General features: G+C 39.7%; 1 protein-coding gene across 26 annotated transcripts in view; it reads left to right on the plus strand.

Annotated features, from left to right (window-relative positions):
* MGA (MAX dimerization protein MGA) overlaps window positions 1–24,699 on the plus strand; it is a 127,572-nt gene that overhangs the window by 54,522 nt on the left and 48,351 nt on the right. For 18 of the 26 annotated variants that reach the window (XR_009545341.1, XR_009545340.1, XR_009545342.1 and 15 more), the window contains exons 3-8: window positions 16,319–17,264; window positions 19,539–19,617; window positions 19,732–19,830; window positions 21,652–21,783; window positions 22,162–22,266; window positions 23,419–24,071. Coding sequence is in view for 22 of the 26 variants with exons in the window: in XM_060175017.1 (XP_060031000.1) it covers window positions 16,319–17,264; window positions 19,539–19,617; window positions 19,732–19,830; window positions 21,652–21,783; window positions 22,162–22,266; window positions 23,419–24,071 (2,014 nt within the window). In the remaining 4 variants the exon portion in view is untranslated. Of the gene's footprint in view, window positions 1–10,163; window positions 10,344–10,750; window positions 10,860–16,318; window positions 17,265–19,538; window positions 19,618–19,731; window positions 19,831–21,651; window positions 21,784–22,161; window positions 22,267–23,418; window positions 24,072–24,699 lie in introns of those variants that run through there. The other 8 variants (XM_060175028.1, XM_060175023.1, XM_060175024.1 and 5 more) reach the window with 3 other exon arrangements.

Below are 24,699 nucleotides of genomic sequence, written 5' to 3' on the forward strand. Positions count from 1 at the left end.
ATAGGGTGAGAGACAGAGGGACAGAGACAGACATCTGCAGCACTGGTCTGCCACTTCCAAAGATTCTCCCTACGCACACGCACAGGCAAATGCATGCACGCCATGGATTTGAATGCTGATCCTTATGCATGGCAGTGTGTGTGCTGTACTAGGTGCAACACCACATGGGCTGAGAAATGTAAGCTACTACAGCTAGCATTGTACAATTTATTTTTCTGAAATGAATATACTTGCTTTCAGGACCTAGAATTTATACTAGATGATTTCTCAGAATAGGAGTCCTTCATTTAGATTTAGAAGTTTGTTAGTTTATGCATGATTGTTAGCTGCATATATATATATACATATATATATATATATATATATATATATATATATATATGGATAACTCTTAATTGGGGAGCAGAAAAGAATGACTCAAGTCATGATTGAAATAAGATGTGACTAAATGTGATGCAGAAGAAATTAAAATAAGGCTTAATCCATACATTGACTAAAATACAAACAAAAAACAAAACTATATAATTTTTTAAAAGTTATTTATCAAAAACTTACTTTTTAGGGCCAATTTTAGGTTTTAAAGTACAGTTAAGAGGAAGGTAGAATTTTCCCATGTATCCTGAGTCTATGCATGCAATAAAATCTCCTTTTACCTTTGTTTTCTCACCAAAATAGTACATTTGCTATAGCTGATGAACGTACATAACACATGATAATCACCCAATGCTCATATTTTACATTATGGTTCATTTTTGTTTATTAAAACACATTTGGAATACACATAACGACATCTATCATGTTTGTACTTTTATAGTATTTTTTATTGTGTATATGTCTTTCTTACTATATAATTTTTACTTTTTATTTTATGAGGACAGACAAATTGAGAGGGGAGGTGGAGGCACCTGTAGCACTGCTTCTCTGCTTATGAAGGTTCTCCTTCCCCCCTGCAGGTGGTGTCTTGGGGGCCTGAACCCTCTGGGTCTTTGTGCATAAAAACACATGCACTTAACAAGGTGCACCATTGGCTGGTCCCCATAGCATTTTTATTGCCCTAAATTTTTCTGTGCTCCTGTGATCTGTTTAATCACAACCTCTGACAACAGTTGGTCTCTTTGATAGTCTCTGTGGCTTTGCTTTGTTTAGTCAGCCCCTACCACACGACAGTATTTTAGAGCATAAAGTTGGTGTATGCCTGAAGGCCCAAGAGCCATCCCTGCCACTGCTCTATGCCAGAATTCAGTATCACTCAGGCCTCTCATCTTTATTTCACTAAAAAAAAGTATATTGTGGGCTGGTGGTAGGCAGTGTAGCGGGTTAAGCGCACATGGTGCAAGTGCAAGGACTGCACAAGGATCCTGGTTTGAGCCCCCGGCTCCTCACCTGCAGGGGGGTGGCTTCAAGGGTGGTGAAGCAGGTCTGTAGGTGTCTATCTTTCTCTCCCCCTCTCTGTCTTTTCCTCCTCTCTCCACTACTCTCTGCCCTATCCAATAACAACAAGGGCGACAACAAGGGCAACAAAATGGGAAAAATAGTCTCCAGGAGCAGTGGATTTATAGTGCAGGCACTGAGCCTCAGTGATAACTCTGAAGGCAAAATTAATAATACATCTTTTTTTATTTTCCCTCTTTTGCCCTTGTCTTTTTTGTTGTTGTTGTTTTTGTAGTTATTGTTGTTGTTAATGTCGTCGTTGTTGGATAGGACAGAAAAAAGTGGAAAGAGGAGGGGAAGACAGAGAGAGAGGGAAAGAGAAAGACACCTGTAGACCTGCTTCACTACCTGTGAAGCGACTCCCCTGCAAGTGGGGAGCTGGGGATCGAACCAGGATCCTTCTTCTGGTCCTTGCACTTCGTTCCACGTGCACTTAACCTGCTGCGCTGCCGCCCAACTCCCTAAAAAATACCTCTTTAGGTATGGGAGTTAAGCTCAATTGCTAAAGTGTTGGAACTCCATTGTACATATATACTGCATACCACTATGAATATTCATGTAACAATGAAAGCTTACTAATCAGACATAGTAGAATATATTAATCATTGTACACAGTACATTTAGTCAAATCAGTTCTAGTCACCATGCTTATCACCTCTATTAGGTTATCTCTCAGTCTTCCAACACACGTGAAACCAGCAACCCTTGTGAAAAGTGTCCCTCTTCTTGCTCCAGGCCCATGTTAATTTCTTTTTCTTTCATTATTATCTTTATTTATTGGATAGAGACAGCCAGAAGTCAATCAAGAGGATGATAGAGAGGGAGAGAGACAGAGAGACACCTGCGGCACTTTCACCACTTGCAAAGCTTTCCCTGAGCTTTCAGGCTCGAACCCTGGTCCTTGTGCATCATAATATGTGCGCTCAACCAGTTGCGCCACCACCCAGCCCCCCCCATGTTAACTTCTATTATTGCACTTCAGTAGGCATCTGGTTCTTACTTCAGGGCCATCTCACCTAAAATTGCCCACTCTTGCCTCTTAAAAATATTAAATAAGACATTTTGATGGATTGATAACATCAGCCCATGCTGACACATCACTGTGGAGTCATAACTTTGTATTTTTAAATTTTGGGGATGCTGTGACTTACCTTTGGTTATTAAAGGCCCTGACATAGTGAAATCAATTCTATATGAGCTTAAAATGAATATTACGTATCCTCATAATTATAAACAGGTAAATAGTTAATGCTTTAAAGACATGAACAATTTTAACACTGATTTCCCACCACACATGCACATATACACATATGGTATTTCATGTTTGACACACATGGTGCTATGGTCCTTCCCCTCCAGTAAATGAATAAATATTTAAAAATAATTAAGTCACTGGAAAAAGAAATCAAGACATTTAAGAAAGAATGTCATATAATTATATAGTGTGTAGCTGTTTTATATTTACATGGCTTCTTTCACTCAGTAGTGTATTTTTATTAAAAATGCTGGAGAAATAAACCCAGGGTGTTGTGCAGTACAGCTGAGCCTGCTGTCTCGATTTTTAGTCTATATTTTGGGTGGTGGGTTGGAGAGACACCAAAGCACTGCTTCACCATCCATGGAGTTACTTTGGTACTGTTGTTGGTGCTCTCTCATGTAGTGCCTGATGTTAAAAACAGGCCTAATACCTGACAAAGCCTGCACTCTACCTGTTGAATAACCTCCAGGCCCTATAATAATATCTTTTGGGGGGTGTGAAGGAGATAACATGATTATGTATGCAACTTTTATGCTTGAGACTCTTGAGTTCTCAACTTCAATTTCTGGCTGTGTCATAAAAGCTAGAGCTGAGGGAGTCAGGCGCAGGGACCAGCGGAAGGATCACAGTTGGAGCCCCTAACTCTCCACCTTCAGGGGAGTCGCTTCACAAGCAGTGAAACAGGTCTGCAGGTGTCTGTCTTTCTCTTCCCCCTCTCTGTCTTCCCCTCCGCTCTCCATTTCTCTCTGTCTTATCCAACAGTAACAACAATAAAACAACAAGGGCAACAAAGGGGGGGGAGCTAGAGCTAGTATTCTTGCTAAAGAGTTGAGGGGGGTGATCTCTTTTATGTCTCAACAGCATTTTTTTTCTTTTTTCATGCCTCCAGGGTATTTCTGGGGCTCAGTGCCTGCACTACAAATCCACTGCTCCTAGAGGCTGGTTTTCCCCTTTTGTTGCTTGTTGTTTATCCTTGTTGTTGTTATTGTTGTTGGATAGGACAGAGAACTGGAGATAGGAAGGGAAGACCTGCAGACCTGCTTCACTGCTTGTGAGGCGACACCCCCCCCAGGTGGAAAGCCGGGGTGCTCGAACCAGGATCCATGTGCTTTGCAGCATGTGCACTTAACCCGCTGTGCTACCACCCGACCCCCTACTTTTTTTTCTTTTAAGTGCTGAATGATATTTATTGTCTGAATATATTAACTTACATAGGTCTATTTACCTATGAAGAATGTCTTAGTTTGCTTTCAAGCTTGGGCAGTTGTGAGTAAAGCTGTGTTAATAACTGTATCCAAGTTTTTATGTGGTCCAGTATTTAATAGGGGGTATATACCAAGGAGAGTGTTTGCTAGATTTTACTGTAAGAGGATGTTTACCTTTCTCTTTCTCTTGCTTTATAACCGTAACACTGCTCATCTAAGAGTCTTGATGTTGCTGGTGATTAAACCTGGGATGGAGCCTCGGTGTGAAGGTCTTTTTGCATAGCCATTCTGCTATCTCCCCTGCCTGGGGTTGACTTTTTTAGATAGAAGAGATGGACAGACACAGGCAGATGTTTAGATTGCCAAAAAACTGGCAAACTTTTTTTTTAAATATTTATTTATTTTCCCTTTAGTTGCCTTGTTGTTTTATTGTTGTAGTTATTGTTATTGATGTCGCTGTTGTTGGATAGGACGGAGAGAAATGGAGAGAGGAGGGGAAGACAGGGAGAGAAAGATAGACACCTGCAGTCCTGCTTCACCTACTTCACCGCCTATGAAGCAATGCCCATGCAAGTGAGGAGCCCGGGGCTCGAACACAAACTGTTTTGCAAAGACTGCTGGGAAATGGCTATGCATATTGCATTTCTGGCAATCATGAATGAGAATGCCTTTTCTGCATTTGGTGATGTTTTGTAGATTTGGGCCATTGTGATAAGTGTGTAGTGGTATCTCATTGTTTTAATTGGTATTTCTCTGATATGGTATCTGTAGTGGAATATCTACCCATGTGCTTATTTGCCATCTGCTTAGAGCCCCTGATCCTTGCACTTAAAATGAGTATTATGTATCCTCATAATAATTATAAACAGGTAAATAGTTAATACTTTAAGGACATGAACAATTTTAATAGCGATTTCCCACCACACATATGCATATACACATATGGCATTTCATGTTTGACACACATGGTGCTATGATCCTTCTCCCCAATAAATGAATGAGTGTTTAAAAATAATTAAGTCATTGAAAGAAGAAATCAAGACATTTAAAAAAGAATGTCATATAATCATATAGTATGTAGCCATTTTATATTTCGTGTGGCTTCTTTCACTCAGTAGTACTATGTGCACTTAACCAGTTGTGCCACTGCCCAGCTTCCCTTAATACATTTATTATCACATCTTTTTAATTAAGTTATTTATTTTCCCTTTTTTATTGTTGTATTTATTGTTATTGATGTCGCTGTTGTTGGATAGGACAGAAATGGAGAGAGGAGGGGAAGTCAGAGGAGGAGAGAAAGACACCTGAAGACGTGCTTTAATTCATTGCTTGTGAAGCGACTCCTCTGTAGGTGGGGAGCTGGGGCCTCGAACCAGGATCCTTACTCCAGTCCTTGTGCTTGGCGCCACATGCGCTTAACCCACTGCATCACTGCCCAACTCCTAGGATTGATATTTTTAATTTTTAGGTGGTCTGGCATTGTAGGGAAGGGAGGAAAACGAGGCAAATTGGGGTAGATAGCATATGGTTATGCAGAGACTCTCACGCCTAAGGCTCCAAAGTCCTGGGTTCAGTCCCCTGCACCACCAGCCAGAGTTGAGCAGTGCTCTTGTAAAAAAAAAAAAAAAAAAGTAAATTATGGGGCCAATAATAAAAAATCACACTTAAAAAGAAAGAGGGTGAGGGGTTGGAAGACTACAACTGATGGAGTTTCTGAACGTATCAATAGGCTAAAAGAGTGACAGACCCTATGAGGCTCTGTCCAGATCTTATCTATATGTTTATTCATTTAAAAATTTAAAAACATAATCACATTTGGCAGTGATTGCAAAAAGGAGATTAAAACAGCAATTTTTCACCAATTAACTAAAATTTTTCATGGGGAACTTGTTTTACTTTTCACTTTTAATATTATTTATTTTTATTGCCACCAGGGTTATTACTGGAGCTCAGTGCCCGCACTACAGATCTGTTCTCTATGACCATTTTTTCCTTTTCCTCCCCCCTTTCCCTATTTTATTTGGTAGGACAAAGAAATTGAGAAGGGAGGAGGAGATACAGAAGAAGAGAGAAAGCTAGACACCTGCAGATATGTGTCCTCCCTCCAGGTGGGGAGAGGGGTTGGAACCTGAGTCCTTACACATGATAATGAGTGCGATCAACCCTGTGTGCCCCCACCTGACCCTTTACTTTTCACGTTTATGTCTGTGATCTATTTAGCTTAAGTTTCTTTGTATGGCAAAGGGTGGGGTATTAAAGGGCGTATTTTTCTGTACAGGTAGAGATCCAAGTACTCTAGCATCACTTATTGCAAATATTGAATACTTTGCCAATTACAAATGGACTGGTACTATGAAAAATTAGTGACTTTATATGGATGGTTCTGTTTTTGGACTGAATTCTGTTCTGTTGGGGCCAGGTGGTGGAGCACTTGGTTAAGCGCACATGTTATAATGTGCAAGGACCCGAGTTCAAGCCTCTGGTCCCCACCACTTACAAGTAGTAAAGCAGTGTTGCAGGTGTCTCTCTGTCTCTCTTCCTATCTACCCTTCCCCTCTCAATTTTCTCTGTCACTAATAAATAATAAATACAATAACAAATTCTGTTCTGTCTACTTGTTTGTTTTTTGCCAATACTGTAGTATTCCTTACTTACTATAATAATAGCCTTTTCATCTATATATATATTTATTATTTTTATGTATTTTATTGAATAGAAACAGCCAAAAATCGACAGGGAAGGGGATAATAGGGAGAAAGACATTGACACACCTGCAAAATTGCTTCACCACTTGTTAAGCTTTCCCCCTACAAGTGGGGGTTGGGAGACCTCGAACAGCATTGTAACGTGTGCTTAACCAGGTGCACCACCACCTGGCCAGTAAATACATATATTTTATTTATTTTTTTTACCAGAACACTGCTCAGCTCTTGTTTATGGTGGTGCTGGTGACTGAACCTGGAACTTGAGAGCTTCAGGCATGAGAGTCTCTTTGTATAGCCATTAAGCTTTCTATTCTTGTTCTATCTTTATTTCTTCTTATATATTCCCAAATCCAGTTATTGAGGGAGTGTTGAGTGACAGGATTTTTGTTGTCATAAGGGTATATTTCCACACGACCTTGTGCTTTTTAGAAAATCATTTTATTTAGTGCACCAGGTTAAGCACACACAGTGCAAAGCGCTGCATAAGGATCCTGGTTCCAACCTCTGGCTCCCCACCTGTGTGTGGGGGGGGTCGCTTTACAATCGGTGAAGCAGGTCTGCAGATGTCTTATCTCCCCCCCCCCACCTCTTCCTCTCCTCTCTCAATTTCTCTGTCCTATACAGCAACAAGAACAACAATAATAACAGCAGCAGCAACAACAAAAGAATTGAAGAAAATGGCCTCCAGGAACAGTGGATTTCATAGTGCAGGCACGGAGTCCCAGTGATAACCCTGGAAGCAAAAAAAAAAAAAATTATGTGGGGAAAGAATGGTTTATAGGATAGCTATTGACACATGTATCCAGTCTCTCTTACCTCCCAGTGATAGGTATCTACTCACCATTTCTGCTGCCGACTTTTAATCTTTATCTACTAGTACCCTCTACTACCTTTCCCATCTTCTGCTCCCCCAGAGTCCTTTGCTTTGCTACAATGTACCATACTTACTTCAGATTTCTGTTTTTTTAATATTTTATTTATTAATTAATGAGAAACATACGAGGAGAGAGAAAGAGCCAGACATCACCCTGGTACATGTGCTGCCAGGGATTGAACTCATGACCTCATGCTTGGGAGTCTGATGCTTTATCCACTGCACCACCTCCCAGACCACTTCTTAGTTCAGATTTCACCCAGTCTTTCCCCTTTCTTTCCTTGTTAAGTTCTACCCCAGGGTGAGTTCACTGATACTTTGCCCACTCCTTAAGATTTATTTTATTTTGCCACCAGGGTATTGCTGGTGTTCAGTGTACAATTTCTTACCTCCCTCAAAAAAATTTTTCCCCACTCCCACTAAATCACTGATAAACTCCAAAGTTCATAGAACCACTTTTCCACCCCTCCCCCCAATGCCTTTGCTAAATAACCTCAGTTCTGTTGTCCAAGTCCATAGTTACCTTTGGGCTTTGCTCATTTTCCTGACTTAGGTTTGTACTGATTATAGAGAAAATCATCCAGATAGAGAATACATTGAATATAATGTTTTCTGGCAGCACTCTCACACTGAAAAAATTCTAGTCCTGGGAGTTGGGTGGTAGTGCAGCGGGTTAAGCGCAAAGTGCGAGGACCAGCCTAAGGATCCCGATTCCAACTCCCAGCTCCCCACCTGCAGAGGAGTGGCTTCACAGATGGTGAAGCAGGTCTACAGGTGTCTCTCTTTCTCTTGCCCTCTCTGTCTTCCCCTCCTCTCTCCATTTCTCTCTGTTCTATCTAACAATGACATCAACAACAACAACAACAATAATAATAACAACAATAAAACAAGGGCAACAAAAGGGAATAAATAAATATTTTAAAAAATTCTAGTCCTAATTTTCTGAGAGTAGTTAAGGATGAGTATTGACATTTGAGTAGTTTTTCTTGTATCCTTTGAGATGTCATATTTTCATTCAGTTATATTGATGGGCGTGAGTCAGAGATGAGCCCTGGAAATGGTGTACCAGCCTGGTATTCCCTAGCTGAATATTATCTGATACTAATAATATCATATTCATACTACTCTTCCTAGTATAGCCAGCTCCAGTTTACTAATTAATACTCAGCTTGCATCTTGTTGACGATTTTGCACCAAATTCATGAAAGATATTTGTTCAGTTTTATTTCTGATACATTGGCTTCAGAGTTACACTTTCTTTTTTCCCCTCCCAGTGTTATTTTTTTATAAAGAATATTAAGGAGTTTCATTTCTGTATTCTGAGTTTCTGCATGATTGACCTTTTCATTTTATGCTGCTTTCTTTTTTTTTTTAATATTTTTTTCCCTTTTGTTGCCCTTGTTGTTTTATTGTTGTAGTTATTATTGTTTTCGTCGTTGTTGGATAGGACAGAGAGAAATGGAGAGAGGAGGGGAAGACAGAGAGGAGGAGAGGAAGATAGACACCTGCAGACCTGCTTCACCGCCTGTGAAGCGACTCCCCTGCAGGTGGGGAGCTGGGGTTCGAACCGGGATCCTTATGCCGGTCCTTGTGCTTTGCGCCACCTGCGCTTAACCCGCTGCGCTACAGCCCGACTCCCGCTGCTTTCTTTATTGACAGTTTTCAAATTACAAATCCAGTCTCTGCTTTCTACTTTGTTGATTTGTTTTTTTTTTCCTCTCTCATTTTTTCTTTCTACTTACTTTTGGTTAAATTTGCCTGTTTTAAACTACAACTTGGCAGGCTAAGATCAGGGACCACATTTAGACTGTCTCTGTTTTTTATGCCCTGCATTAAGAATGATTTCTGTGCTTTTAAATGGCTAAGGGGTGGAGATTGAATCAAGTAGAATGTTTTGTTACCTTTGGAAAACTTCATAAAAGCAAAACTTCCATTTTTTGGAGCATTGTTGTGTTTATGTATTTATATGGCATTTTCATTCACACATTCATTTCTTCATTCAGCAGAGCTAGAGCCTCCTGCATATGACCCTACCACTCCTGGACTGCTTCCCATTTATTAGAGTGGGTGGGTAAGAAGAGATACTACAATACCAGAATACCACTCCCATATGGTACTGATTAAACTTGGGCCACATATGTGATAAGGCATTCCTCCTTCTACCATTGAGCTATCTCTATGACCCCTTGTGGGTTTTTAATATTTTTTTATATTTTATTTTTCCTTTTGTTGCCCTTGTTTTATTGTTGTTGTAGTTATTATTGTTGTTACTGAGGTCATCATTGTTAGTTAAGACAGAGAAATGGAGAGAGGAGGGGAAGACAGAGAGGGCGAGAGAAAGATAGACACCTGCAGATCTGCTTCATTGCCTGTGAAGTGACTCCTCTGCAGGTGGGGAGCCAGGAGTTCAAACCGGGATCCACATGCAGGTCCTTGCACTTGGCACCACGTGCGCTTAACATGCTGCTCTACTGCCCGACTCCCACCCTTGTGGGTTTTTAAAAATTTACTTATGAGAGAAAGATCCTAGCTTACTCAGCTTGGATATGATGGTGCTAGGGATTGAATCTAGGGGTCTCAGGCATTCAAGTTCTATGCTCTAATGCTGAACTTTCCCTTGACTTATGGCTGAATTGAGTAGTTACAACAGAGATGTAAAGACTAATTTGCTTTTATTTTACTATCTGTAGACTAGAAGATAGCTCTCCTGGTTGAGTGCCTTGCCATGAATACAACCTGGTTTGGTTTTGAACCTCAGCACCATATGGGAGTGTCACTTCAGAGAAATTTCAGCACTATTGCATCTTTCCTGCTCTCTCTCTGTCTTTATTTGTCTCTCTCTATATGAAATAAAAAGGATGAAAAAATCAGCTTGAGAGTGGTGAAATCATGCATGCATGAGGCCCCGGGGCTGCCAAAAAATAAAAGTTTTTACTATCTAGCTATTTACAGAAAGTTTTATCAGTTCTTGAGCTAATTGAGTCTAGACCTTTTATATAAAAGCATAAACATTTATTTCTTTTAGATAAAACTTTAAATAAATGTATTTAAAGTTGTAAAATCCAGCAGGGTTTTAGGTCTAGTCTACACGTTTTGATATGTTGATGTTTATAGTTTAATTTTCTGGAAACTGTCACAATGTGACTTAAACCTTTGAAATCAAGATTTGTTGTGATTTTTGTTTACTTTTTTTCTTTTTTTTTTTTTTGGTACTGGGGCCTTTAACATGCACTATTCTACCACTCCCAGGCCGACTTTTTCATTATTTTTATTTCAGATAAGGAGAGAGACCACAGCACAGCACTGCTCCACCATCTGTGGAGCTTCCCCTGGTTTTGTGGTACTCCCATATGGTTCCGGGACTCGAACCCAGGGCCTCAAACATGGTAAGGTGCACGCTTTACAGAAGAAGCTATCTCCCAGCACCTCATGACTTTATTGTGTAGCTTATGATCTGTTTTGATTAATATATAAACAGTTGGAAAGAAAGCATTACAGAATTGCTAGATGTGTTCATTCAGTTGCCCCCACCCCCAGTTTATTTGATCTTACTTCATAAGATTTATGAAGAGAAGAGAGACTAAAAGAGGGGAGAGAGGGCCAGAACATTGCTCTGCTCTGGTATAATGCAACACCAGGGGTTGAATATGTGGTTTCTGATGCCTCAGGCTTATAAATTATGTGTTCTAATATGCTTTGTTATCTTCCTAGACAATAAATGTGTTCTATAAAGTCTTATTCTTATCCCATTCTGTGTCCGGGTTTCATTTCATTTTATTTTTGTTTTTGCTTATTTTAATGAAAGACACACACCCAGAGCACTGCTCAGCATTGATTTATAGTAGTGCTAGGGATTGAACCTGAGACCTCAGCCTCAGATATGAAAGTCTTTTGCATAGACATCATGCTGTGTCCCCAACCCCTGATTTTCTCTTTTTTATTATGTTTTTATTTTTACTTTTTTGTCTGTCCTCTATCAGTTACTGAGAAAGAGACTTGTTAAAATCTCTCACTATAGTTCCAAATGTTATACATTTTTACTTAATCTCAGAAGGTACTCTTGTTTTAAAGTCTACTTTGCCTAATATTATTGAGCCACACAGTCATCCTTATTTCTTTTTCTCTGTTTGCATGGTTCACTCTTCCCTGCTATTTATTCACTACCAAGATTATCTTTGGGACCAGCACTGTTCACTGTGTACTGTTTCTGGATGCGTTTGTTTTTGTTTTTGTTTTTACCTGTAGCACTGCTCCACTGCTTATGAAATTTACCCCCAGCTGGTGGAAACTCACTCTGAACCTCAGTTTAAAACCAGGTCCATGAGCATGGTAATGTGTATGCTCTTATCAGGTGAGCTACCACCTGGCCTCCACTGTTGACTTTCTGTGTCCTTAGATTTAAGCTTTGCTTCTTCTAAACAACTCACAATTAAAACATGAAAATATATATTGTGAGAATCTATAATTTTTTTTAATTGTATTATTTTGGAAAGAGAGAAATTTAGAGGAAAAAGAGATACCTGTGAAGCTTCCCCTCTGCAGGGGGGAATGGAGGCTTGAACCCTGGGTTCTTGTGCATGGCAACATGAGCACTCTGCTGGGTCTGTCACTACTTGGCTCTCACATCTTATAACTTTTAATTTTTAATTTAATCATTCACATTATCATTGACATAGTTGGATATTAAGCATTTCATCTTTCTTTCATCTGCTTTCTGATGATCATTTTTAAAAGGTTTTTTGTTTATTTACTTAGGTATTTTAAAGTATTTACTTAATATGAGAGATAAGAGAAAGATGGTGAGAGAGAGAAAGAGAAATCAAGAAAGAGAAAGACAAGCCCAAACCATAATTCTGGTTCATGCAGCACTAGGGGTCAAACCAGGGTCCTCAGTCATGCAGAAGATGCTTTATAAACTAGTTGAGCTGTTTTCCCAGTGAACCTTGTTTGATTTTTAAAATTCCATTTATATTGCTTATTGAAATTTAGCTGTACCTCTTTTTCTCAGTATTTGTGATAGTCTGTTCAGGTTGACATTTAAAAAATGCCATAGACTGGGTAGTAAAAACAAGTACATTTTATTTTTATTTTTTATTTTAATATTTATTTTCCCTTTTCTTATCCTTGTTTTTTTATTGTTGCTGTAGTTATTGTTGTTGTTATTGTTATTGATGTCGTCATTGTTAGGACAGAGAGAAATGGAAAGAGGAAGGGAAGACGGGGAGAGAAAGACAGACCAGTCATTCCTCTTAATATTCACAAAATCATATATGTGGCCTTTTGTTCTTGAATTCTTTTATTTAGCACACTGTTTTCAAGGTTCATTCTTGTAGCAAGTGTATGTACCTCGTTGTTTTTATTGATATTAATGTATGGATTTACCATGTCACATTTTATTTATCCATTCATCAGTTGATAGTCATTAAAGGTGTCTTCTCTTTTTGACTATTCTAATTAATATTGCTATGAACATTTGTGTACCATTTTTTTTTTCTGCCTCCAGGGTTATTGCTGGGGCTCGAAGTGCCTGCACCAAGAATCCAGTGCTCCTGGAGTCTATTTTTTTCTCTTTTGTTGCCCTTCTTTATCGTTGTTGTTATTATTGTCATTGCTGTCATTGTTGGATAGGACAGAAAGAGAGAGCAGGGAAAGATGGGGAGGGAATGACACCTGCAGACCTGCTTCACCTCCTGTGAAGCAACCTGTAGGTGGGGAACCAGTCCTTGCGCTTTGTGCCATGTGTGCCTAATCCCTGTGTACAATTTTTTGTAGGAAACAACTTTTGGGTGTTGAAGGGTCCATTCTTTCCTATTTTTGTTGTCTATACTTGTTTTTTGGTTAAGTCAAGTTACTAATGGGTATTGATTTGTCAGCATTTCACTGTTAGGATCACTGTACCTTCATAGTAATTTTTGAAATTGGGAAGTATTAACTCTTAGAGAACTTTAAACCAACACATTACTCAGCTCTGGCTTTTGGTGCAGGAGATTGGACCTGGGACTTGGGAACCTCAGGCATGAGAATCTCTTTGCATAGCCATTATGCTATCTTTGGTCCTATTTTTAATATTGTTTTGATTATATTGCATTTCCATCTGAAATGTAGTACCAGCATGTCAATTTCCACAAAAATCCCAGGTAAGATTTTGAGAGGGATTATATTGAATCTGCTGATCACTTTCAGGAAAATACTGTTTTCACCAATAAACATAAACATAGGGTATTTACTTCTTTATATAGGACTTCAGTTTTGTTCAATAAGGTTTCAAAACTTTTCTGTGTATAAATCTGTGGGGTCTGGTGGTAGCACACTGGGTTAAGTGTGCAAGAACTGGCATAAGGATCCTGGCTTGAACTCCTGACCCCCACCTGCAGGGGGGATCGGTTTGCAAGTAGTGAAGCATGTCTGTAGGTGTCTATCTTTAGAGAAAGATAGACACCTCTCTGTCTTCCCTCCTTTCTCAGTTTCTCTCTGTTTTTTCCAACAATAACAACAGTAACAACAAGGACAACAAAATAGGAAAAACAGCCTCCAGGAGCAGTGGATTCATAGTGCAGGCACTAAGCCCCAGCAATAACCCTGGAGGAAAGAAAAAAAAAGTACACATCTATGGTTCAGTTTATTCCTAGTATTTCATTTTATCTTTTCATTGCCAGGACTTTGCCACTACAAGTTGATGTTTTGTTTTGTTTTTTAAAGAAAAAGAGAGGTACATATTGAGAGAGTGAAAGAAACCACAGCACCAATATAGCTTCATGTGAGCTGTTTTGTCAGCCTTAATTTGCCACTCCTTCTCTCTCTCTCTCTCTCTCCCTCCCTCCCTCCTTCTCTCTCTCTCTCTCTCTCTCTCTCTCTCTCTCGCAAACACACAGCGAGAAACATAGGAGAACAGCTTATTATTCAAGTGAACTTCGCTGGCCACCAAGGATTTTATTTTTGTTGATGTTAATGAAATAGTTTCCTCAGCTTCATTTTTGATGTTCTTTCTTGTGTATAGAAATAATATTTTTAGTGTATTGATCTCAATCCTGTAATCTTGCTGGACTTATTTATTAGAGAATTTCCCTTTTCAGCTAGGCTGACTTATTTCTTTTTCCTGTTCTGATAATCTTGTATAAAAAGTTATGTGGCGGTCGGGCAATACCATAGTGGGTTAAGCACACATGGTGCAAAGCACAAGGACCGGCATAAGGATCCCGGTTCAAGCCCCCGGCTTCCCACCTGTAGGAGAGTTGCTTTGCAGGCGGTGAAGCAGGTCTGCAGGTGTCTGTCTTTCTCTCCCCCTCTCTGTCTTCCCCTCCTCTCTCTATTTCTCTCTGTCCTATCCAACAACGAATAACATCAACAATAACAATAATAACCACAACAAGGCTGCAACAAAAGGGGGTAAAATGGCCTCCAGGGGCAGTGGACTCATGGTGCAGGCACTGAGCCCCAGCAATAACCCTGGAGGCAAAAAAAAATCAAATTATGTGACGGGGTCCGGCGGTAGCGCCGTGGGTTAAGCGCACAGGGTGCAAAGCACGAGGACTGAAGTTAGGATTCCGGTTCGAGCCCTGGCTCCCCACCTACAGGGGACTTGCTTCACTGGTGGTGAAACAGGCCTATAGGTGTCTTTCTCTCCCTCTCTCTTGTTTTCCTCTCTTCTCTCCATTTTTCTGTCCTATCCAACAATGATGACATCAATAACAATAATAACTATAACAATAAAATAAGGGCACCAAAAGGGAAAATAAATATTTTTAAAAAGAGGAAAAAAATTATATGACAACAGGCTGAGTGGTGGCACACCCAGGAGAGTGCATACATTACTATACATGGGGACCCTGGTTCAAGAGCTTGGTCCCCACCTGCGATAGGGGGTGCTTTATGAATGGTGGAGCAGTGCTTCAGGTGTCTCTTCTGCTTTCTCTCTCACCCTCTATTAGAAAAAATGAAAGGGTGAGACTGGGTGGTGGCAAACCCAGTTGAGCACAAATTTTACCAGTCATAAGTACTGGGGTTCAAGGCCCCAGTCCACCACCTGCTGGGAGAAGCTTCACTGTAGGGTGTATATGTCTCTCTCCTCCCCCCAAATCCCTCTCTCCTCTCAATTCCTCTGTTTCTATCCAGAATAAATACATAAAATATTTTTAAAGGGGGGGGTGGGGATTATAAGGCAACAGCTTTTGTGAATACTCTGGGGAAAATGCCCAGGTTTTCTGGTTAGATTTTTGTCCTACTTGTATAACCATTATACTGTCTGTCCCTCAGCCCTATTTATTTTGTATACAGACAGAGAAATTAATAGAGAAGGAGGCAGAGAGGGAGAGAAAGGTATAACTGCAGCCAGAACTACTGCTTGCAAAGCCATTCCTGCTCCCCCGCCACCCCCCCCATACACACTAGGGGACTTAAGGCTTGAACCCTGTTTCTTGTGCACTGTAATGTGTGTGCTTTACAAGATGTTTGTTTGTTTGTTTAACTAGAGCACTGTTCAGCTCTGGCTTGTGGTGGTGGGGGTGGGGGATTGAACCTAGGACTTTGGATCCTCAGGCATGGGCATCGGTTTGCATAACCACTATGCTAACCTCGTATTGTTGTTGTTGTTGTTGTTGTTGTTGTTGTTATTTTGTTGAGTAGAGACAGCCAGAAATTCAGAGGATGGGGAAGTAGGGATAGAGATACCTATAGCCCTGCTTCACCACTTGTGAAGCTTTCCTCCTGCAGGTGGGGACCAAGGGCTCGAACCTGGGTCTTTCTGCATCATAACGAGCACTTAACCAGGTGTGCAACCACCCGGCCTCACCCCCCCCTTAGTGAATTGTTCTGTCTTTTCTTAACCCCCCTTTCCCTATCTTTCCAGTCTTGTTGGCAACAGTTTTGAAGATGACTCCCATATAGCCTCATCATTAGATTCAAATGGAAATTTCAACGTTGTTATTAAAGAGGAACCTCTAGATGATTATGAGTATGAACTTGGTGAGGGCCCAGAAGGTGTCACCGTGAAACAGGAAGAGACAGATGAAGAAACAGATGTATACTCAAACAGTGATGATGATCCAATACTAGAGAAACAACTCAAGAGGCATAATGAAGTTGATAACCTAGAAACTGATCATGCATCTTCTAAATGGCTACCAAACAGCCCATCAGGTGTTGCTAAAGCTAAAATGTTCAAATTAGATGCTGGAAAGATGCCAGTAGTCTATTTAGAACCTTGCGCTGTTACCAAAAGCACTGTAAAGGTTTCTGAGCTCCCAGATAACATGCTCTTCACATCTCGGAAGGATCCATCTATCATGACAGAATTAGACTATTTGCCTATGTACATTGAAAATTCCAATGAGACTGGCTTCTGCTTAGACAAGGAATCAGAAAATGGTCTTAGGAAACATTTACCAGATCTCAAAGTGGTACAAAAGTACCCCTCACTTAAAGAACCACAGTGGAAATATCCCTATGTGTCTGACAGCATCAGCACAGAAAGAATGCTTGACAGTTCAAAAAGTTCATCAGGGGATTCGTTTTTAGGAACTGAAGACTTGGGCAGAAAGAGAACAACTGTTCTTAAGATTTCAACAGCCTCCAAGGCTGTGAATGTTAATCAGAATGCCTCCCCAAATGTCACTGGAAAAAGAGGAAGGCCCCGAAAATTAAAATTTTCTAAGGCAGGGAGACCACCAAAAAACACTGGAAAATCTTTAACTTCTACAAAGAGTGCTCCTATGACCCCTGGAAATACTTTTCCAGATGTGAAACCTGATCTGGAAGATGTGGATGGTGTCCTTTTTGTTTCCTTTGAGTCGAAGGTAAGATTGGGTTTCTATCATTCTTTTTGAATCAAAGATAAGATTGTCAATGGCAAAAAGCCTTCTTTCTAAGATTAATAGCTTCCCTTGGTGCCACCAGTAATGCTCACTTCTGGTGCCAAGGCTCAAACCCAGGGCCATAAACATGTAAGATGTGCTTACTCCTTGGGGTGCTCTCTCCAAGCTCCTCATGTTATGCTTGAATAGATTCAAAAATTATGTCTGCTTTGACTTTAGTTCATGTTTCTATATTCTCGTTAACTGGAAACTTCAGATTTTTTTTTCACCATTATGGAATTTAAAAGTAACTGAAAAGGGTGGTGTGCACCTGGTTGAGTGCATGTATTACAATGCGCAACAACCCAGGTTCGAGCCCCCGATCCCCACCTATAGGAAAGCTTTTCGAGTGGTGGAGCAGTGCTGCCGGTGTCTCTCTGTCTCTCTTCCACTCTATCACCCCCTTCCCTCTTGATTTCTGCTGTCTCTATCCGATAAATAAAGATTTTTTAAAAAATTGTGCAGCAACACAAGCAAATTATAAAAAAAATAATTGAAAAGGACACCTCATTATTGATTTTCATCACTATTAACAATGTTATTGGAACTGAATATTAATAGTTTTATTAATTCTGGTGTCTTAATAATGTTTAATTTTAATGTCTATTGTATTAAGATCTATTTTATTATAAACAAGACAGACCACGTACGCACGCACTCAGCAGTGCGGCCATGCACTCACACCAGAGCACCCACCTGTACATGCAGTGCAGGGAGTTGAACTGGGAACTGCAGGCATGCAAGTCCAATGCTTTCTATCAGTTGAGCCATTTTCCTGATTTTTCTTTCTTGCTTTATTTTACACAGAGCCTTTATTTTTACTTTAGGTTTTTAGTTTTTCTAAATTGACTATGCAGAGCTTGTTTTTTTTTCCTGCATTTCTAGTTAATTGCTGAATAAACTATTTTTACATAGGCTCTAAGATTAGCATGAGCATTGACATAAGTATAATTTAGGTCATTCAGTGGAATATGATTTTTTTGTTTGCTCTTTTTTATTCTAATTATCAAAGTGATGTTAATGCAGACTATTTAGAAAATATCAAAAAGTGGGCCTAAACCTCGAATAAATCCCTCTCTCCATTGTTTTTAGTCATTCCTATCAGGAACAACACAATAGACCCGTTTGTGGGCCCCCATAAGACCTTGCCCTCAGCTTGGATCAACAATGGTAGAGAATGTCATCCTCCAAGGGAGGCTGGACAATATACTCTATGCTACACCTGAGGAAGATGGGTCCTGATATTGGGGCAGCTTGGAATGTTCCTGCTTATTACCACAGAATGTGAGGTCAGATCTACAGGGATGCAGAGGTCACATAGGCTCCTGAGCTAAATATGGGCCCCAGATCACATCAAATCGATGGGGTTTAAAGTAAACAATATTTATACACTTTTCCCATATTTAGGAGCTACTCTCTTCCCTGATCCAGCTTTCTCGTCCTTCTGCCAGCCATGACATCACCTCCCTAGACAATAATTAGGGTCCAACTGCATATCAGATTTCAGGCTCAGGAATTAAAAAATAAAACACTAGTATCGTCACAGGCCCTTTGCAATATGCCTACTAGCTATCTACAAAATGGAGGGCCCCCCAACTTTTATCTGTACTGTTCCAGCCTTTAGGTCCATGATTGGTCAACAATTTGTTTCGCTTTGTATGTTAACTCTCTTGTCAACCACCAGGTTCCAGATGCTAGCATGATGCCGACCAGACTTCCCTGGACAGACATCCCCACCAATGTGTCCTGGATCTCCACTTCCCCAGAGCCCTTCCCCACTAGGGAAAGAGAAAGACAGGCTGGGAGTATGGATCGACCTATCAGTGCCCATGTTCAGCAGGGAAGCAATTACAGAAGCCAGACCTTCCACCTTCTGCATCCCACAGTGACCTTGGGTCCATACTCCCAGAGGGTTAAAGAATAGGAAAGCTATCGGGAAGGGTATGGGATACAGAGTTCTGGTGGTGGCAGTTGTGTGAAGTTGTACCCCTCTTATCCTAAGGTTTAGTCAATGTTTCCTTTATTTATTTTTTATATATTTATTATTTATTTTCCCTTTTGTTGCCCTTGTCGTTTTCAATGTTTTCTTTTTATAAATAAAAAATTTAAAAAAATAAAAAAAACATAGAAATGCTCCTGGTTTACTTTTAAACTTCTATAGAAGTGATACAACTACATTTCTTTGTTTTCTTCTTTTTTTTTTTTTTTTTAATATAGGAAGCTCTAGATATTCATGCAGTTGATGGGACAACAGAGGAATCCTCTAGTCTTCAGGCATCAACCACAAATGACCCAGGTATTTTATAACCGTATAAAAGGAGTGATTTATTTGGGAACTGGCTCTAAATTAGAGAGATTCAATGTTCACTATTCTATAATAGACAGTAGCTTATTTTCATTTCATTTTAAGTAGGTTGCAGAGCAAGAATTTCCCAGTTGGAAAAGGAATTGATCGAAGATTTGAAGGCCTTGCGGCACAAACAGGTGATTCATCCTGGTCTTCAGGAAGGTAATATTTTCTTAAAAATACACCTTTTGCTCCCCCATAGCTGATAAAATTTACACACACACCCCTGAATATACTCCTGATAAAAATATCTGAACTTAAATTTTCAAGGAAACAAGTTAAAGTATCTAATGTTTATAGTCACTGAGCTATTCAACCCCCTGGTATAAAGATAATGAAAGTGTTTGCCTTGAGTTCCTCCTTCAAAATTTATGTTTGGGAGGCTGGGTGGTGGTGCAGTAGGTTAAGTGCACATAGAGGGAAGTGCACTTATTAATGAGAAAGATTAAAATTAGTAGAGCATTACTCTGGAACATGTGCTGCCAGGGATTGAACTCAGGAGAGTTCAAACTCAGAACACTGGAGAGTCCAGTGCTTATTTACTGTGCTACCTCACAGACCTCAAGGTTTTTATTTTTATTTTTTTCAAAATTTTAATATTTATTCATTCCCTTTTGCCCTTGTTTTTTATTATTGTGGTTATTGTTGTTGATGTTGTCATTGTTTGATAGGACAGAGAGAAATGGAGAGAGGAAGGGAAGACAGATGGGGAGAGAAAGATAGATACCTGTAGACCTGCTTCACTGCTTGTGAAGTGACTCCCCTGCAGGTTGGGAGCTGAGGCCTCGAACCAGGATCCTTATGCCAGTCCTTGCGCATTGCGCAACATGCGCTTAACCTGCTGTGCTACTGCCGAACTCTCTTATTTTTATTTTTTTTAAAGCAGCACCAGTGCATCTTGTATTTATTTGCTCTTAAATCAACTTTTTCATTCTATTTAGTCTTGAGTGGGGAGTGAGTAGAGATAGAGCAAATTTCTTTTTGTTAGTAGGACTACTAATGGGGCTTCATGAGGACTTAGTACAAAAATGTGACTAAAAATGAGTTGTTTTGAATCAATCACATTAAAAGGAAGAAAAACTATAAAATAAAAAATACTTGTGACCAGAAAGATAACTCAGTGGTACAGTAGGACTTCATTTGTAAGGCACCACATTCAATTCCCAACATCATATATTCCAGAGTGGCAGTAGGTATTGAACTTACCATCATCATCATATCAGACTTTAAAAAAATTGCCATGGGGTTATTGCTGGGGCTTGGTGCCTACACTACAAATCCACCACTCCTGGTGGCCATATCAAACGCCCCCCCCCATTTTTCTTTCAGTTTTATTTGATAGGACAGAAGGAAATTGAGGAATGGGAGAGATAAGGAGAAATATAGACACCTGCAGACCTGCCTTATTGCTTGTGAAGCTTCCCCCTACAGATGGGGAATAGGGGTTTGAGCCTTGGTTCTTGTACATGGTAGTGCATTTACTCAATTCAGTATGCCACAACTCAGCCCCCAAATAAATCTTTTTTAAAAATTTATTTATTTAGGATAAGAGGCAGAAATTGCATGTAATTAAGTTGTCTGTTGCACCCTACTTGTCATCAGAATTCTGGCGTAGGAAGGAAGTGCTTTTACTTTCCTTTAGGTAGTTAACAGAATTCATATCCGTGCAGCTCTAGCAAGAAGATGGCCCATTCACTCTTATCATCAACACATAACCATATTTCTCTCAACCTCTTCTTTTTCTGTTAGAAGCATCCCACTGGTGCTGACCACACTCAAGGTTCACCCAGATATTTAATACAAGGTGACAAACACCATAGACTCATCTGCACCTCTGCTCCCTGCACCCCCCCCAAAACTGTATTTGCTTTTCATTATATGTGTGTGTGGGTGTGTTGAGTATGTGAGTGCACACATGTGCACGCACACACCCTTTCCTCCACTTTAAAAAGCCAACATGATTTGTGGCTCTTTTTCTTACAGTTGGCTTAAAATTGAATTCGGTGGATCCAACAATGAGCATTGATCTTAAATACTTAGGAGTACAGCTACCATTGGCTCCAGCTAATAGTTTTCCTTTCTGGAACTTTATGGGAACCAACCCTGCCTCTCCTGGTGAGTGTGTAGTTTTTGTAAAGCGCAACATAATTTTGATATAAATAGAAAGCTGCATTTGTTAGAGATAATTTAGTAGAATCTAAAGTAGATTTAAAAAAAATTATATTTATTTATTTATTGGATAGACACGGCCAGAAATGGAGAGGGATGGGGAGGTAAAGAAACAGACACCTACAGCACTGTTTAACCACTTGCAAAGCTTTCTCCCTGCAGAGGGGAACTAGGGCTTAAAACTGGGCCCATGTGTGCTCAACTGGTGTGCCACCACCTGGCTCCATAAAGTAGATCTTTTGGTATACTCTTTAACAGTGATTTGTTCCTTTCAGTCTTCATTGTAATGAAGTACTGATTTATTAATTTTATTTTCTTTTATAGATGCTGGATTTCCTTTTGTTTCTAGGACAGGAAAGACCAATGACTTTACCAAGATCAAGGGATGGAGGGGGAAGTTTCATAGTGCTTCTTCATCTAGGAACGAAGGTGATCAGCTCAAATAATAATAATAGCTATTATTATTATTTTAAATACCAATTGGGAAGGTAGCAAATGGTTATGAAATTCTCCAAGGTCCCAGGTTGACTCACCAATACCACTGAAATTAAGAATTGAGCAGTGCTCTGGTAAAACAAAATAAATATTCATAAATATATTCTGGGACCTGCTCCTGAAGTTAAATTTTGGTGGTAGTTTTATCTCTTAAATTTCTTAGAAATAAACTGAAAGTAATTGTCCTGTAAAATTTTGTTCATTCCCTGTATTTGGGTGGCCCTGATCTTGGAATTCCTAACTAAACATTTCAGGTTTAAATAGTCCATGCAAACTTTCTTAATAGCATTTCCTTTCTATTATTCCTGAAATTATAAAATACATCATTCTCAGACATTATTCTAGAGCTGTGTGGTGTGAATCCTGGAAATTTACTGTGAAATTTTATTCTTATCCAAGCATTTTTACTGTTTATCTGTTGTTCCTACTTTAGTTTTTTCTTTATTTATTTTGGATAGAGGGAGAGAAATTGAGCAGGAAGGGGCCTTTTGGATGGCAGTGTACCTGCTGTGCAGCACGAGCTTGCATTTTGTATCAGTATTAGCCTCTTGACATTCTATTGTGGTTTGGTTTATTTTAGTATATTTTGTTGTTATGTTTTTACTTAATAGTGTGGTCTTCATATTAAGGTTATGAGTTCTAAGTGTTTGGAAACACTTGCCATTAATGATATTTACTACTTAGTTTTTCCAAAATTTAATGCTAAATATGTAATTTGATCATGTTAGGGTAAGGAACTCTTAAGGAATGGATTTTAAGATGATTAGTACATACATACTATTCAGTCTTTTCACTGGTTTTACATCTTTCCTTCTGAGAAGGAATAATTAAACAATATAGTAGCTTGTAATGACTTGCTTCTGACATTTTGTAGTGTATTTTTTCTAGAGACTTAAAGATGCTTGTTTATATAGATTTATTTGGGCTGGGGAGACAGCATAATGGCTATACAAAAAGACTTCATTGCCTGAGTCACCAAAGGTCCCATGTTTAATCCCCAGCACCACCATAAGTCAGAGCTAAGCAGTGCTCTGGTGTGTGTATGTGTGTGTGTGTCAATTTATTTATAATTTTGTTTATTTTTAGGTGGAAATTCAGAATGCTCACTGAAAAACCGTTCTGCTTTCTGCAGTGATAAGCTAGATGAATATTTGGAAAATGAAGGCAAGCTGATGGAAACAAGCATGGGTTTCTCTTCTAATGCTCCCACATCTCCTGTAGTATACCAGCTGCCCACAAAGAGTACCAGCTATGTTCGAACACTTGACAGTGTACTTAAGAAGCAGTCTATCATTTCCCCTTCTACCTCTCATGCTTTGAAACCTCATTCTGTGCCCATGGCTTCTCGAAAGGGGAAGTCTCAAAACAAACAGGCCACTTGTAGAACTAAATCATCTTATAAATCTATTTTGCCATACCCTGTTTCACCAAAGCAGAAACAACCTCATGCAAGTTCAGGAGATAAAGTTACAAGGAACTCATCAACCACTATTTCAGAAAGTCAGGTGAATAACTTCATTGTGTCAAGTTTAGATGAAAATATATTCCCAAAGCAGATAAGTTTGCGACAGGCACAGCAACAGCAGCAACAGCAACAGGGAACTCGTCCTCCAGGCTTGTCTAAATCTCAGGTGAAGCTAATGGACCTGGAAGACTGCGCACTTTGGGAAGGAAAACCAAGGACCTATATCACTGAAGAACGCGCAGATGTATCCTTAACAACTCTGCTTACAGCTCAAGTAAGTATTGTTTTCTTTAAGCATGATTAGCTACAAAAATTAGTTTTTGAGGGACAGTGGTAGTGGCAGAGGTTTGGGCATTTGGTTACCTTACAATTCAGAAGATATCTTCTGTATTCTTTAATACTTCAGAGTAAATCCCGGGAGTCGGGCAGTAACACAACAGGTTAAGAGCACGTGGCTCAAAGCTCAAGGACTGGTGTAAGGATCCTGGTTCGAGCCCCTAGCTCTGCACTTGCAGGGGAGTCGCTTCATAGGTGATGAAGCAGGTCTGCAGGTGTCTTATCGTTCTCTCCCCCCATCTCTGTCTTCCCCTCCTCTCTCCATTTCTCTCTGTCCTATCCAATAATGATGACATCAATAACAATGACTACAACAATAAAACAAGGGCAACAAAAGGAAATAAATAAAATATTTTTTACAAAGAGTAAATCCCTCCTTCCAACAGAGGGAGACAGTATAATCATATGCTCACCTGGCTCATATAGCATTATGTAAATATAGCCCAGGAGGTTGTTCAGAGATTGGAGCAGGAGCAGTGGCTGGACTTACACAAACATATATGACTATATTTCTACAGTTTTTATCTAGTTTGTTGGTGTTGAGGAAATAGTAGATTTACAATTTT

The sequence above is a fragment of the Erinaceus europaeus genome, chromosome 16, assembly GCF_950295315.1.
Source record: "Erinaceus europaeus chromosome 16, mEriEur2.1, whole genome shotgun sequence".
Taxonomy (NCBI): Eukaryota; Metazoa; Chordata; class Mammalia; order Eulipotyphla; family Erinaceidae; genus Erinaceus; species Erinaceus europaeus.